This window comes from Podarcis cretensis, assembly GCF_951804945.1.
Source record: "Podarcis cretensis genome assembly, chromosome: 9".
Taxonomy (NCBI): domain Eukaryota; kingdom Metazoa; phylum Chordata; class Lepidosauria; order Squamata; family Lacertidae; genus Podarcis; species Podarcis cretensis.
Window position 1 is genome coordinate 72,060,791 of NC_137178.1, and position 15,511 is coordinate 72,076,301.

At 43.0% G+C, this 15,511-nt stretch overlaps 1 protein-coding gene across 1 annotated transcript in view; it reads left to right on the plus strand.

Moving 5' to 3' along the window:
- The first annotated feature begins 209 nt into the window (after positions 1 to 209).
- The window catches only part of ANAPC4 (anaphase promoting complex subunit 4), a 40,273-nt gene continuing 24,971 nt past the window's right edge, over positions 210 to 15,511 (plus strand). Inside the window, exons 1-10 of the mRNA XM_079989886.1 lie at positions 210 to 668; positions 1,867 to 2,034; positions 3,078 to 3,183; positions 3,965 to 4,097; positions 5,073 to 5,147; positions 6,784 to 6,810; positions 6,907 to 6,951; positions 9,169 to 9,253; positions 10,922 to 11,032; positions 11,958 to 12,041. Of these exons, the coding sequence (XP_079846012.1) occupies positions 243 to 668; positions 1,867 to 2,034; positions 3,078 to 3,183; positions 3,965 to 4,097; positions 5,073 to 5,147; positions 6,784 to 6,810; positions 6,907 to 6,951; positions 9,169 to 9,253; positions 10,922 to 11,032; positions 11,958 to 12,041 (1,260 nt within the window). The 5' untranslated portion in view covers positions 210 to 242. The remainder of the gene's footprint in view (positions 669 to 1,866; positions 2,035 to 3,077; positions 3,184 to 3,964; positions 4,098 to 5,072; positions 5,148 to 6,783; positions 6,811 to 6,906; positions 6,952 to 9,168; positions 9,254 to 10,921; positions 11,033 to 11,957; positions 12,042 to 15,511) is intronic.

Consider the following 15,511-nt stretch of genomic DNA (forward strand, 5'->3'; position numbering starts at 1 on the left):
TAAAACATTATGCACTATTTTATTAGCTGAGTCCGTCAGTTGCCCTGCTGTTTTTGTTGTCCTTTGATTCCATCTATGTTTAATAGTTGCTTTTAAAAAAAATGATTCCCCCCAGTTCGTCCACTGCGCTTTCAGCTGTTCTTTTCATCTGTAAGCTGCCCTGGTCAAGGGGAAAAGGCGAGGTACACACAAAAGTAGTCATCATAATGATCATCACCATCTGTAATACTAATAGAATAATAATGACATATAATGATAATAAAAGGGGGAGGTCTGTAAAAAGATCCCCCCCCCTGCCTGCTGTCGCCTTTTCTGAAGCGGCGCAGCAAAGCAGAAGCGCGCGCCCAGCCTGGTGGGCGGCGTTGGAGAGCGCGCAGCGTCCGCCTCCCGCTCCGGAGTCACTCCCCTTTCCTTCCCCACCGGAGGAGAAGCGACGCCGCTTCCGGAGGTTGGGCCTTTTCGGCCGGCGTAGGTTGCGCGGGAGAAGCGGAGCGCTTGGGGGCGAGAGGACTGGATCTCCGAGGGACGAGATCTCCGGGCGCCGGGTGCGTCCGAGCGATGGCAAAGGGAGCGGCTGCTGGCTTTGGCTAAAGCGGATCGACCGAGGCGCAGGAAGGGACCAAGAACATCCCTTCCGATTGCAAAAAGGAGAGGAGTGGCGCCGCCAGGTATAGAGTTTACATCTCTCTCTTTATATAGTATATATGTGTGTGTGTGTGTGAGAGAGAGAGAGAGAGAGAGAGAGAGAGACTTCCCTTCTTCTCTTTCCATGGTTCATTGTGCATAACATCAATCCTGCATATTCTGTATAAATGAAACCATTCAGTATTCCATTCTGGCGAAACCAGAGCAGCTCATGGAAATGCCGTTTATCTTCCTGCCGGACTGGTACCTATTTATCTGCTTGCACTTTGACGTGCTTTCGAACTGCTAGGTTGGCAGGAGCAGGGACTGAACAACGGGAGCTCACCCCGTCATTGCGGGGATTCAAACTGCCGACCTTCTGATCGGCAAGTCCTAGGCTCCGTGGTTTAACCCACAGCACCACCCGCTTCCCTGAAATGAAACTCTGGGGTTGCATGGTCATCTTGCTCTATAGGCCGAGGGAGCCGGCGTTTCTCTGCAGACAGCTTCTGGGTCATGTGGCCAGTATGACTAAGCCACTTCTGGCGAACCAGAGCAGCGCACAGAAACGCCATTTACCCTCCCACCGGAGCGGTACCTTGTTATCTACTTGCACTTTGACATGCTTTCGAACTGCTAGGTGGGCAGGAGCTGAGACTGAGCAACGGGAGCTCACCCTGTTGCGGGGATTCAAACTGCTGACCTTCCAATTGGCAAGCCCTAGGCTCTGTGGTTTAACCCACAGTGCCACCCACGTCCCTTTTATGGGCTGCAGTAGTGGCGTACATTAATAACTTTTTTTGACACCTGGAAATTTCACTCTGAATTATCCCCAACAGAAAGGACTCCGGTTTTCTTTTTTGGAAAAGTACTTCAAACATTTTTTTCAATTCATTATAAATTATTTCCCAATACTCTCCTACCCTTTTACAATTCCACCACATATGATAGAATGTACCTCATCCTCATTGTGTCTCCAGTCCCCATTATTACTTCCATCAAAACTTATTTACACTGTTGAATTTATCTTAATGCTGCCAACGTTGTCAAATGTACACAATTCCCCCTATATAGTCAATAAAGGTTTTCCAATCTTCTTTAAACATATGTTCTTCTTGTTCTCTTATTCTATAACTTAGGTCTGCATATTCCATCAGTTGTAAGTTGCCATTCTTCTTTAGTTGGGACCTCGCTCGTTTTCCATTATAAATTCTTTCCCAATACTCTTTTGCCCTTTTACAGGTCCATCACATATCCGATCTGTATTATTTGTCCTGCTTCTGTGGAGTCATCGCTGCCGCTATGCCTGCTTTTCGGCAGGTTGGGGAAAAACAGCTCCCTCAAGAAGTCATTTTCATGGCCTGGTCCCCCAAGAGGGACTTGATCGCTCTTGCAAACAAAGTTGGAGAGGTAAGGTGGTCAAATGCACTACAGAGAGCGGTATGTAGCAGTGGTAAACCTTTGAAAAGTCTTGAGTCTGGTCTGAAACGAGTTAGTTTAAAAAATAGTTCTGTGAATCCTTTATAACGTAACACAAGATGGAACCAGATTTGTCAGCTACATGAGATGGCAATTACCAGGCAATTGTCTTGCTGCTTTCTTACACCCTAACATGGCATCTACCTTATGGGAGCAAGAATCATATTATTTATAAAAATAATATGTCATTAAAATATCTCCAGAGTTCTGAATAAAACTTTTTTTTTTCCATTTTAAGATTTTTTTGGCATTTAATAAGTTATATGCTAGTCGAAGGAAATTAATGGAAAACTCATGCATGGGAATTAATGGAAAACTCATGCATGGAACAGAAACACACACACATGAACAAACATTTTTGAAATTTAAGTCTGCTTTCAAATGGCAATTCATAGAAAACCCACCAGAAAATTTATATGATCTCTCAGTTGGTTGAAGAAAGTAAGTATGATTAAAAGTTAGCACTTTGTTATCCTAGTAAGGCGTTGCTTCAAAACAGTTCTGGAAACAAATATTGGAAGGGCATGCTAATTTCTACATACTTCTTTCAAACAAGTAGCTAACACTACTTCATCTTTTAAAAAACGGGAGCAAGAAAAGCCTAGTTGATTTTGTTACCCTCCTTCATCCTATGCGCTCCCAATCCATTGCAAACCTAGATTTTTTAAGAACAATTTTTTTAAAAATCTAATAAAAGCTATTGGACTGTACCAGATAAAATCAGCTAGGATACATCAGATCACATCTGACCAAGCAGTAGAAAATTTCCTCTAGATTAGAATATAAGCTTTTCTGTGTGTGTTTCTGGGGAAAAGGTAATTGCAAAAACCTTATGTCCAAACTGGGTTTCTTTTCTTTTTTTAACTGCTTTTTCTTAAGCCGTTTCATAAAATCACAGCCTCCTTTTGTACTCTGCTTTCACTGTAGATAGGAAGTCTGAATGTTTCTACCATTCTTCTCAATGCCTTTTTTAGGTTTTGCTTCATCGCCTTGCAAACTTCCAGCGATTGTGGAGTTTGCCACCCAGCGAAAGCACCGGGAAGGAAGTGACGGCCCTTGCGTGGAGGCCAGATGGCAAAAGTAATGTGCAACAAATAGCGTTTAATAATAATAATAATAATAATAATTTATTTATACCCCGCCCTTCCCGGTTCAGAAAACCGGGCTCAGGGCAGCTAACAACAAATTTGAAACACTTAATTGGTGCAACAAAAACAGCATAAAATCAATTTAGGGGGGAAATCCATCCAATAAACATTAGATGATCACCAGGACTAGCTGGCTAAATTAGTCCTATTTGGGCCAGTGGGGAAACCAGGGGAGAATTAGCTGTGGGATCCAGAGCAGGTAATCTTCATAAAAAAGGGGAGAGGGAGGGAAGGAAGGAGAATAAAAGATCAGGCTAAGTTCAAATTGAAAGCCAGGTGGAATAGCTCTGTCTTACAGGCCCTGCGGATGGAAAATAAATCCTGCAGGGCCCTGGTCTCATGGGACAGAGCATTCCACCAGGTCGGAGCCATCACTGAGAAGGCCCTGGCCCTGGTGGAGGATAATCTGACTTCCTTTAGGCCCGGGACCTCTAAACTATGATTATTCATAGTTGTTTAAATTTTAAATCGAAGGAACGTGTCATTCATTCACTCTCAAAAAGCTGACAATGCTGACCCTGAAAAAGGCAGTCCTTTGACAATACAGCTCAGTTTGGCGTATTGCCGACAGCAAGTGATGGTTTTGGTTTGCGCTCAACCATGGTTTGCTTCAACCATGGTTTGTTATGTCCATTGCTTTTCATCACTGGCATGTACCGAAGAGGTGGTCTCTTGTGCATTGTGTATTTACCATTTCCCCATTCCTTCTGCAGTTTTGGCTTTTGCACTTGCGGATACTAAGCAAGTTATCTTGTGTGACGTGGAGAAACCAGAGAGCCTCCATTCTTTCTCGGTAGATGCTCCTATCACTTATATGCACTGGATGGAGGTTACAGAAGAAAGCAGGTAGGAGCGAGGCACAGAATGAGGGCCATTCATCTGGCAGCCTCTGGTGCAAATCGCTTGCAGTTGCCAAACGGGGAAACATTTGCAAATTTACAAAAATTGAGAGCTTTCTTTAGCTTTCTGGGAAGTTTGAACTTCCTCTGTATTCCGTTGCATTATAATTACGTGTACGACTACAGTGGTACCTCAGGTTACATACGCTTCAGGTTACATACGCTTCAGGTTACAGACTCTGCTAACCCAGAAATATTACCTCAGGTTAAGAACTTTGCTTCAGGATAAGAACAGAAATCGTGCAGCGGCAGCAGGAGGTCCCATTAGCTAAAGTGGTGCTTCAGGTTAAGAACAGTTTCAGGTTAAGAACAGACCTTCAGAACAAATTAAGTTCTTAACCCGAGGTACCACTGTATTGGGTTTTAATATAAGTTACTTTTAATACTGCTTGGTATCTGATGAACTTTTATTTGGAGCAGAACTCAATGAACTTTTAAGTCCATTGATTTCAGTTGGTCTATTTTGAGTATGAATTCATTGGACATTATCCATTGTATTGATATAATGGTCACACGATTTGCAATATAAACAGCTGGGATTTTTAAATGAAGATTAGTCTCCATCTGTGCCTTAAAAAAAAGTTCAGTAATATGTCCTATACTTAAAGGAAACCAAAATCCAATAACCTAGAAATGAAGGGACTGTGTTTAAAAAACCTTAGAAGCATATCTGTGCCGTGTGAAAGCTAATCCAGAGCAAGAGACTGCCTATTGCATAACTGATGACGCTTCCACATTTTAAAATTTAACTTAACTTGATAACTCCTGTGAAAGAACTGTATTTAAATACAGCTATTTTTAGAAGAAAGGCCAGACATTTTAGAATATGGTATTACTTTCTATCTGACTTTCCAACCTGTCAATTTTTTTTGTCGTATTAGTTTTGGCATAACCCAAAGAGCCTTTTTATCTTCCCTTTCAGTGTCCTCACTTCCTTTTATAATGCGGAGGACGAGTCTAATCTTCTTCTTCCAAAACTACCAGCATTGCCGAAGAAGTAAGTGTTGAGCTTTCAAGCTATGCTATCTGTGGGGTGGGGGGTATTTCTGTTTAACAATTAAAAATATTCATTTAAGCAACCGTAAAATATCAATGACTTTCCTTCTTCTCTTTCCATGGTTCCTTTTGCATATCATGAACCCCTGCATATTTTACGCAAACTAAACCATTCAGTACTCCATTATTACATCTATCAAAATTTATTTACACTCTTGAATTTATCTTAATGCTGCCAACGTTTTCAAGTGTATACAATTCCGCCCCCCCATATAAACATTTCCCAATCTTCTTTAAACACGCATTCTTCTTGTTTTCTTATTCTATAAGCTGCTCATATTTCATCAGTTTAAGTTGCAATTCTTCTTTGGTTGGGACCTCGCTCGTTTTCCGTTTTGGGGCTAACAAAACATGGGCCGCAGTAGTGAGATATATTAATAGCCTTTTTTGACACCTGGAATTTCCGTCTGAATTATCCCCAACAGAAATGACTCAGGTTTGTTTGTTTTTAAAAGTACTTTAAAACATTTTCCCCCATTCATTATGGATTGTTTCCCAATACTCTTTTACCCTTTTACAGGTCCACCACATAGGTTTTTGCAGGCCTTCTGAGTAGATCAATGACTGAAGCTTATTTCTTTATGTATAAATTTCATTTTCTGAAGTTGTTCCTGAACGTTTTTACTGTGTTGGTTTCTGTTGATACCATAAAAGAGAACATGTGACTTGGTTGCCAGGCATCTTCCACTTCAGGCTTCCTCAACCTCGGCCCACCAGATGTTTTTGGCCTACAACTCCCATGATCCCTAGCTAGCAGGACCAGTGGTCAGGGATGATGGGAATTGTAGTCTCAAAACATCTGGAGGGCCGAGGTTGAGGAAGCCTGTTCTACTTCTTTATGCTAATGCTAAGAACGTCTACTCAAAAGTAAACACCATTGAGTTACATGAAGGTTGCTTCCAAAGTAAGGCCAGTGGCGTAGCGTGGGGGGTGCAGGGGGGGCTGGGCGCAACATCTGGGGGGGGCGTGCTCGCCGCCTCCGGAGTCGCCGAAGAGCCTCGGGCGCAGGCTGTAGCAGAGCCCCATGTCTCGCGGAACCGACGAGCTGTGCGCACGTCCGGGCTGAAGGCGTCCGGCAGGCAGCGGCTCTCAGCGTTCGCCGCGGTCCCCGCGCGTCAGGGCCGCAAAGGGCGCGCCAGGCAGCCCCTCCTCACAGCCCCGCCGCTGCTGCTGCAGCTGCTGGGCCATGTTGCATTTTTCTCGCCTCTCTGCCCTCCTCCTCCTCTGGGCAAGCAACATCGTTTGGGTGGCAGCGCCAGCGGCAACTCGCCTCAGATCACCTGACACGGACCCGCCACCGTCGCCGTGGCTACCTTACCGTAAATACCCCAGCCCAGGCAGCAGCAAGAAGAAGCTGGCAGCGGCGGCAGGTTAGGGGTTAGGGGCGCAAATTACTTGCCTTGCCCCGGGTGCTGACAACCCACGCTACGCCGCTGAGTAAGGCCACAATCCTCTGCGCACTTATGAAAAGACATACGTACGGTTGTCCTTCTATGGCCTACATGAATGTTTGATTCTTACTAAGAAGATATCATTGAATGTGCTGACATTTCCCCCCCCCCTTTTTTTAAACATAGCTACAGTACCACTGCAAAAATTTTCAGGTGAGGCTCATTTTTTGTTTCTAGCCTTTCGTTTTTAGTTATGAGGACATAACATGTTTCATTTTGTAACTGATATTTTAAAATATTGCGTTTCAGTGAAGAAAAATCAGATGAGATTATGAAACTCATGGGAGATGTCAGGTAAATTAATTTTTCATTCTAATTTGGTTTATGTACAACCAGCAGCCTTGAATCGGTTGCTTGGGAATTCTAAGAAGCCAAAAACACACACAAACAACAAACCAGGGCAGTTTTGAAACATTCAGCCCATCATGCAAAATTGGGTTACAATCTCTTAAATTGGTCCAAATGCATAGCAAACAAACAGCTTTCCAAATTATGTTGTTGATACTGAGAATGAAAGAAGTTCTGATTTCCCCCTTTTTTTATTTATGTGTTTCAAATTTATACATTTCATTAATTTTACAATCATTTTAACATTTCAAAGTTTGACTTCCTTCCCCCTCTTCTAGTGGTTCCTTAATTTATTTTTTAATATCTTCTGCATGTCCAAATTCATTTAATTGGCTCACTTAATTATCTACTTTAAATATAAACTCTTATGAAACTGCAGGTGATAATAATAATTTATTATTTATACCCTGCACATCTGGCTGGGTTTCCTCAGTCACTCACCCAATAGAATATTAAAAACACAATAAAACATCAAACATTAAAAACTTCCCTAAACGGGGCTGCCTTCAGATGTCTTCTAAAAGTCAGATAGTTGTTTATTTCCTTGATATCTGATGGAGGGGCATTCCACAGGGTGGGCGCCACCACCGAGAAGGCCCTCTGCCTGGTTCCCTGTAACCTCACTTCCCGCAGTGAGGGAACCGCCAAGTTATTACAATAATCCTACCAGTGTTTTTATCTGTTTGCAGTTTATCTGTAAATATTCAATAAACCCATTTCCATTCTTTTATAAAAAAAAGTTTATCTTGATTTCTTATTCTTCTGGTCAGTTTCTCCATTCCATAAGTTTCTGTATCCACTCTTCCTTTGCTGGGACTTCTGCTTCTTTCCATTTGGGGGAGAGTAACTTTCTTGCTGCTATAGTCACATACATGAATAAATTTCTATACAATTTAGGTAGTTTTGTCCCTATAAAGGTAAAGGGACCCCTAACCATTAGGTCCAGTCGTGGCCGACTCTGGGGTTGCGGCGCTCATCTCGCTTTATTGGGCAAGGGAGCCGCAGTACAGCTTCCAGGTCATGTGGCCAGCATGACTAAGCCGCTTCTGGTGAACCAGAGCAGCGCACGGAAACACCATTCACTTTCCCGCCGGAGTGGTGCCTATTTATCTACTTGCACTTTGACGTGCTTTTGAACTGCTAGGTTGGCAGGAGCAGGGACTGAGCAACGGGAGCTCAGCCCGTTGCGGGGATTCGAACCGCTGACCTTCTGATCGGCAAGTCGTAGGCTCTGTGGTTTAACCCACAGCGCCACCCACGTCCCGAGTTCTGTCCCTATAAAAACCAAATAATTTGGGGGATTCTAGAAGAAATTTCTCATCTTGGTGCTCCCCAGCTTGTGTTAATTCCCAATAACCACAAGCCAAAACAACAAAAGGTTAGGGAGAATGCAGTTACAGTCTAACAGCAACCAAAAGTTTGAGAAGACTACTTTCCTCGGTTGATCAGCGGAGGGGAGCATTTAGTTGTTTTGGCTCTGGTGTGTTTCTGACGTTGGGAACGAAAATATGAAAATATTAGAAGGGGCCTTCGGATCTGAATTTTGCACTTTTGCTCACTTCCCATCTTGCAAATCCCGCAAGCTGTGGCGACGTGCACTGACTTAAATGGCTTTAAAAGAGGTAAGACAAATTAGCGGAGGGGAAATCCATCAAGGGTCCCTGAGCACAAGAGCTAAACTCTCCGACTCCTCAGGTTCAGAGGCAGTAAATGTCTTAATATCCGTTTCTGGGGGATAAGCAGTGGGAGAACCGTGCAGGCAACTTTTGTTTTGAAACAGTAAGTTGCCTTATATTTCCCTCCGTCTCAACCTGAGCTTGGGGTAAAAGACACACTTATAGGACATGTCATTTTAGTGGGTGAAACTTAATTTTTGCAAATTTCCTCAGTCTTAAAAATACGTTTTGAGTGTAAGGAATTCAAATCTATAATTTTTGCGACTGGACAACATTTAGCTTCATAGGTCTACTGCTTTCGGAAAACCAAAGAATTGTAATTTTACCTTCTGAAAATGTCAGGCAATGTTTAATAGTAATAATAATAATAATAATATTTTTATGAAGGCTGTTGTATAAATATTTTAAATAGATAAACAGGCAGGTGGGATTGCTAATGTATAAGGGTGCTTCCTAATTTCCATGCCCTGATTATCTCTCTCTTTAGGCTGAATGCTCTGGTTCTTGGGGGCAATGCTGGGTTTATTGAGATCTACGCTTATGGGATGTACAAGATAGCTACAGTAACGGGGGTGAGTAGATCTTGCAATTGCTGCCACACTTCTGCAGAGCATGGTTCCACAGCTTTCCAGTAGATCTTCTTAGATAAATCCCGCTTCTGAATGTTAAAAGTCAAGTCTTCTAAAGATGGAAGGAGAGAGTTGACTCTTGAAAAATTGAACCGGCGAGCTTCTGCAGGCAAAGTAGATCAGCTGCCGCTGAGACACAACTCCCCTGAGAGCCACTGTGGTGTAGTGGTTAAGAGTAGGATACTCGTAAGCTGGTGAACCGGGTTCGCTTCCCCGCTCCTCCACATGCTGCTGCTGGGTGACCTTGGGCTAGTCACACTTCTCTGAAGTCTCTCAGCCTCACTCACCTCTCAGAGTGTTTGTTGTGGGGGAGGAAGGGAAAGGAGAATGTTAGCTGCTTTGAGACTCCTTTTGGTAGTGATAAAGCGGGGTATCAAATCCAAACTCCTCCTCCTCCCTGCACAAGACTGACAAGAATGTACCGTATTTTTCGCCCTATAGGACGCACTCCCCCCCCCCAAAAAAAATGAAGGGGAAAGGTGTGTGCGTCCTATGGGGCAAATGCAGGCTTTCGCCGAAGCCTGGAGAGCGAGAGGGGTCGGTGCGCACCGACTGCTCTAGCTCTCCAGGCTTTGCGCAGCTCTCCACAAGGTGCGGGAGCCCGGCTCTGGGCTCCCACGGCTTGCGGAGAGTTGCCTGTTCTGGGGGCTAGGGTCAGGGGAAGCTCGGGCTTTCCCAGCCCCACGCCTGGGGGGGGGGGGGAATAATCCCCCCCCCAAAAAAACACTAGGTGCGCCTTATGGGACGGTGCGTCCTATAGGGCGAAAAATACGGTAACTTTTCTTTTCACTGCATCCTTATTCTGGGGAAAATCATGCAGCATTTAAAGACACCTCTCCACTGCACATACTCAGCTGCTCTAAATATATGAAATTCCCTCCCCAAAGTTATTTCTTCCTCCTAGGCTCCCACATCCCTACATGCACACATGGAAAAAGAAAACATGTCAACCCTAATCAAAACATATTGCACTGTATAATTAAGACAAGCTTCTTTAATGGTGAATAAAAAAGTACAGCGGTACCTCAGGTTAAGTATTTAATTCATTCCGGAGGTCCGTTCTTAACCTGAAACTGTTCTTAACCTGAAGCACCACTTTAGCTAATGGGGCCTCCTGCTGCCATCGTGCGATTTCTGTTCTCATCCTGAAGCAAATTTCTTAACCCAAGGTACTATTTCTGGGTTAGCGGAGTGTGTAACCTGAAGTGTATGTAACCTGAGGTACCACTGTACACCTTTTTTTTTTGCTCTCAGTGAGGTGTAATAGTATTTTAAACAGATTTTAGCAAATGCACACAGGCTGCAATCCTGTGGACTCAGAGATGTGCTTTTGAAACTGGGGAGGAAAAGATCTATACAGTTTTATTTTTCCCCAAAAAAAATTTATTCATTTTATAACACAAATAAAAAACACAAACAGAAAAGACAAACAATACAAACAAATTCTTGTCATATCCTTATTTTTCTAAACATTGTTAAGTGGGCTTCCCCAAGTCCCACCTATCTGATTTTCATTTTACAAGAACTATACAGTTTTAATTGTATGAAACGTAATTCGTTCCTCAATACTAAGAAAATTAGGTGTATAACCTTTGCATTGTTTTCTTGTAGGTGACTGGTTCTTGCCTTGCTTTGTGCTTATCAAGTGACTTGAAATCCCTGTCGGTTATTACAAAAGTAGAAGTTTCTCCAGAAAGTGAGCCAGAAATAACATACTTCCAAGTGAGTAAACTGCAGAAATACTTATCGGCAATGTTTTGCTCTGGGTTGGGTTTTTTTGGGGATAAATCATCCTTGTCAGTTCCACTCTACAGTGGATGTATTCGGAATGTTTCTGAGCACCTGTGTTAAAATTTGGCTTGCTGGGATGGCATTTATAAGTTTCAGCTGCGTAATATAAAAAAATACAAAGTGAGACATTAAGGAAATCCAAAGGGAAAATATGAAGAACAGAGGTTCTGACGAACGGATTATTAAAAACGCGTGAGGTAAACGGTGGAAGTCTTTTTTTTTTTTTAAACCACTTTAAGGTAGATAAGGACAAGATGAAATAAATATGAGATAAATATAGATAGGAAACGGCTATGTATTGTGAGTACTTACCTACTTTTAAAAATTTTCACCTATGATCTTTTTCTTTTACTTCTTTATTTTTTCTTTGTTCTTTTTCTGATATCTTTCATTTCACTGCTTTATTGTGAATAGCATTTTATAGAGGTATAAATAACTGTAAATATGAAAAGAGACAAAATATTCTCTAATTTTTTTCCCTTGGTTAGATGTATTTTCTTTTTCTTTTGTATTTTCTTTTGTTGTGAATATGTATGTTTTCTAATTTGTACTTAATAAAAAAAATATAAAAAAATAAAATACAAGTTTCAGCGGCATTCCTTCAACATGAAAAATAAAAGGCCGTACCTTCTAATCTTTTCTTAGAGAAAACCTTGCGCATTTTCACCTTTTGCTGAAAAAAGGGACTAATTTAATTCCTGCCCCTATCTGTTCAGGCTTGGTCTAACTTCTGTTGTCTATGATCTGGTAACCTCTAGGTTAGTTTACTGGAACACATTATATGTGGGGCTGCTCAAAAAAACCCCCAGGTGGTGTAATTTCCTCTGGCTATAATTTTATTCTCTTCCTGCTATAGCTGGATACCAGTTTGCTCTCAACCTATTTACCAGAAGTGACTCGAATGGCTAGAAAATTCACACACATTTCAACTCTCCTGCAGGTACTGTATTAAAATTCTCTGGCCCATTTTGCAGTCCCAATGGATTAAATCCGCTTGGTTTAACTTGTCTAGATTAAATTGATCCATCATGAAGAAAACAGATTGAGATTGAATTGTGACAAGACAGAAGTACTGTTTTGGGGGTACAGGAGGCGGGCAGGTGTGGAGGATTCCCTGGTCCTGAATGGGGTAACTGTGCCCCTGAAGGACCAGGTGCGCAGCCTGGGAGTCAGTTTGGACTCACAGCTGTCCATGGAGGCACAGGTCAAATCTGTATCCAGGGCAGCTGTTTACCAGCTCCACCTGGTACGTAGGCTGAGACCCTATCTGCCTGCGGACTGTCTCGCCAGAGTGGTGCATGCTCTGGTTATCTCCCGCTTGGACTACTGCAATGCGCTCTACGTGGGGCTACCTTTGAAGGTGACCCGGAAACTACAACTAATCCAGAGCGCGGCAGCAAGACTGGTGACTGGGAGTGGCTGCCGAGACCATTTTGTTGTTTAGTCGTTTAGTCGTGTCCGACTCTTCGTGACCCCATGGACCAGAGAACGCCAGGCACTCCTGTCCTCCACTGCCCCCCGCAGCTTGGTCAGACTCATGCTGGTAACCTCGAAAACACTATCCAACCATCTCATCCTCTGTCGCCCCCTTCTCCTTGTGCCCTCCATCTTTCCCAACATCAGGGTCTTCTCCAGGGAGTCTTCTCTTCTCATGAGGTGGCCAAAGTATTGGAGCCTCAGCTTCACAATCTGTCCTTCCAGGGAGCACTCAGGGCTGATTTCCTTCAGAATGGAGAGGTTTGATCTTCTTGCAGTCCATGGGACTCTCAAGAGTCTCCTCCAGCACCATAATTCAAAAGCATCAATTCTTCGGCGATCAGCCTTCTTTATGGTCCAGCTCTCACTTCCATACATCACTACTGGGAAAACCATAGCTTTAACTATACGGACCTTTGTTGGCAAGGTTATGTCTCTACTTCTCAAGATGCTGTCTAGGCCTGTCATTGCCCTTCTCCCAAGAAGCAGGCGTCTTTTAATTTCGTGGCTGCTGTCACCATCTGCAGTGATCATGGAGCCCAAGAAAGTAAAATCTCTCACTGCCTCCATTTCTTCCCCTTCTATTTGCCAGGAGGTGATGGGACCAGTAGCCATGATCTTCGTTTTTTTGATGTTGAGCTTCAGACCATATTTTGCACTCTCCTCTTTCACCCTCAATAAAAGGTTCTTTAATTCCTCCTCACTTTCTGCCATCAAGGTTGTGTCATCTGCATATCTGAGGTTGTTGATATTTCTTCCGGCAATCTTAATTCCGGCTAGGGATTCATCCAGCCCAGCCTTTCGCATGATGAATTCTGCATATAAGTTAAATAAGCAGGGAGACAAAATGCAGCCTTGTCGTACTCCTTTCCCAATTTTGAACCAGTCAGTTGTTCCATATCCAGTTCTAACTGTAGCTTCTTGTCCCACATAGAGATTTCTCAGGAGACAGATGAGGTGATCAGGCACTCCCATTTCTTTAAGAACTTGCCATAGTTTGCCATGGTCGACACAGTCAAAGGCTTTTGCATAGTCAATGAAGCAGAAGTAAATGTCTTTCTGGAACTCTCTAGCTTTCTCCATAATCCAGCGCATGTTTACAATTTGGTCTCTGGTTCCTCTGCCTCTTCTAAATCCAGCTTGCACTTCTGGGAGTTCTCGGTCCACATACTGCTTGAGCCTTCCTTGTAGAATTTTAAGCATAACCTTGCTAGCGTGAGAAATTAGTGCAATTGTGCGATAGTTGGAGCATTCTTTGGCACTGCCCTTCTTTGGGATTGGGATGTAGACTGATCTTCTCCAATCTTCTGGCCACTGCTGAGTTTTCCAAACTTTCTGGCATATTGAGTGTAGCACCTTAACAGCATCATCTTTTAAAATTTTAAATAGTTCAGCTGGAATACCATCACTTCCACTGGCCTTGTTATTTGCAGTGCTTTCTAAGGCCCATTTGACTTCACTCTCCAGGATGTCTGGCTCAAGGTCAGCAACCACACTACCTGGGGTATATGAGACATCCGTTTCTTTCTGGTATAATTCCTCTGTGTATTCTTGCCACCTCTTCTTGATGTCTTCTGCTTCTGTTAGGTCCTTTCCACTTTTGTCCTTTATTATGGAAATCTTTGTGCGAAATGTTCCTTTCATATCTCCAATTTTCTTGAACAGATCTCTGGTTCTTCCCATTCTATTGCTTTCCTCTATTTCTTTGCATTGCTTGTTTAAGAAGGTCTTCTTGTCTCTCCTTGCTATTCTTTGGAAATCTGCATTCAATTTCCTGTATGTTTCACGATCTCCCTTGCATTTTGCTTGCCTTCTCTCCCCCGCTATTTGTAAGGCCTCATTGGACAGCCATTTTGCTTTCTTGCATTTCCTTTTCATTGGGATGGTTTTCGTTGCTGCCTCCTGTATAATGTTACGAGCCTCCATCCATAGTTCTTCAGGCACTCTGTCCACCAAATCTAAATCCTTAAACCTGTTCCTCACTTCCACTGTGTATTCATAAGGGATTTGACTTAGATTGTATCTTACCGGCCCAGTGGTTTTTCCTACTTTCTTCAGTTTAAGCTTGAATTTTGCTATAAGAAGCTGATGATCTGAGCCACAGTCAGCTCCAGGTCTTGTTTTTGCTGACTGTATAGAGCTTCTCCATCTTTGGCTGCAGAGAATATAATCAATCTGATTTCTATGCTGCCCATCTGGTGATGTCCATGTGTAGAGTCGTCTCTTGTGTTGTTGGAAAAGCGTGTTTGTGATGACCAGCTTGTTCTCTTGACAGAACTCTATTAGCCTTTGCCCTGCTTCGTTTTGATCTCCAAGGCCAAACTTGCCAGTTGTTCCTTTTATCTCTTGACTCCCTACTTTAGCATTCCAATCCCCTATAATGAGAAGAACATCCTTCTTTGGTGTCACTTCTATAAGGTGTTGTAAGTCTTCATAGAATTGGTCAATTTCAGTTTCTTCAGCACCAGTAGTTGGTGCATAAACTTGGATTACTGTGATGTTAAAAGGTCTGCCTTGGATTCGTATCGAGATCATTCTATCATTTTTGAGATTGCAACCCAGTACAGCTTTTGCCACTCTTTTGTTGACTATGAGGGCCACTCCATTTCTTTTACGGGTTTCTTGCCCACAGTAGTAGATATGATGGTCATCCGAACTGAATTCACCCATTCCCGTCCATTTTAGTTCACTGATGCCCAGGATGTCAATATTTATTCTTGCCATCTCATTTTTGACCACCTCCAACTTACCCATGTTCATGGTTCTTACATTCCAGGTTCCTATGCAATATTTTTCTTTACAGCATTGGACTTTCCTTTCGCTTCCAGGCATATCCGCAACTGAGCGTCCTTTCGGCTTTGGCCCAGCCGCTTCATCAGCTCTGGATCTACTTGTACTTGCCCTCCGCTCTTCCCCAGTAGCATGTTGGACGCC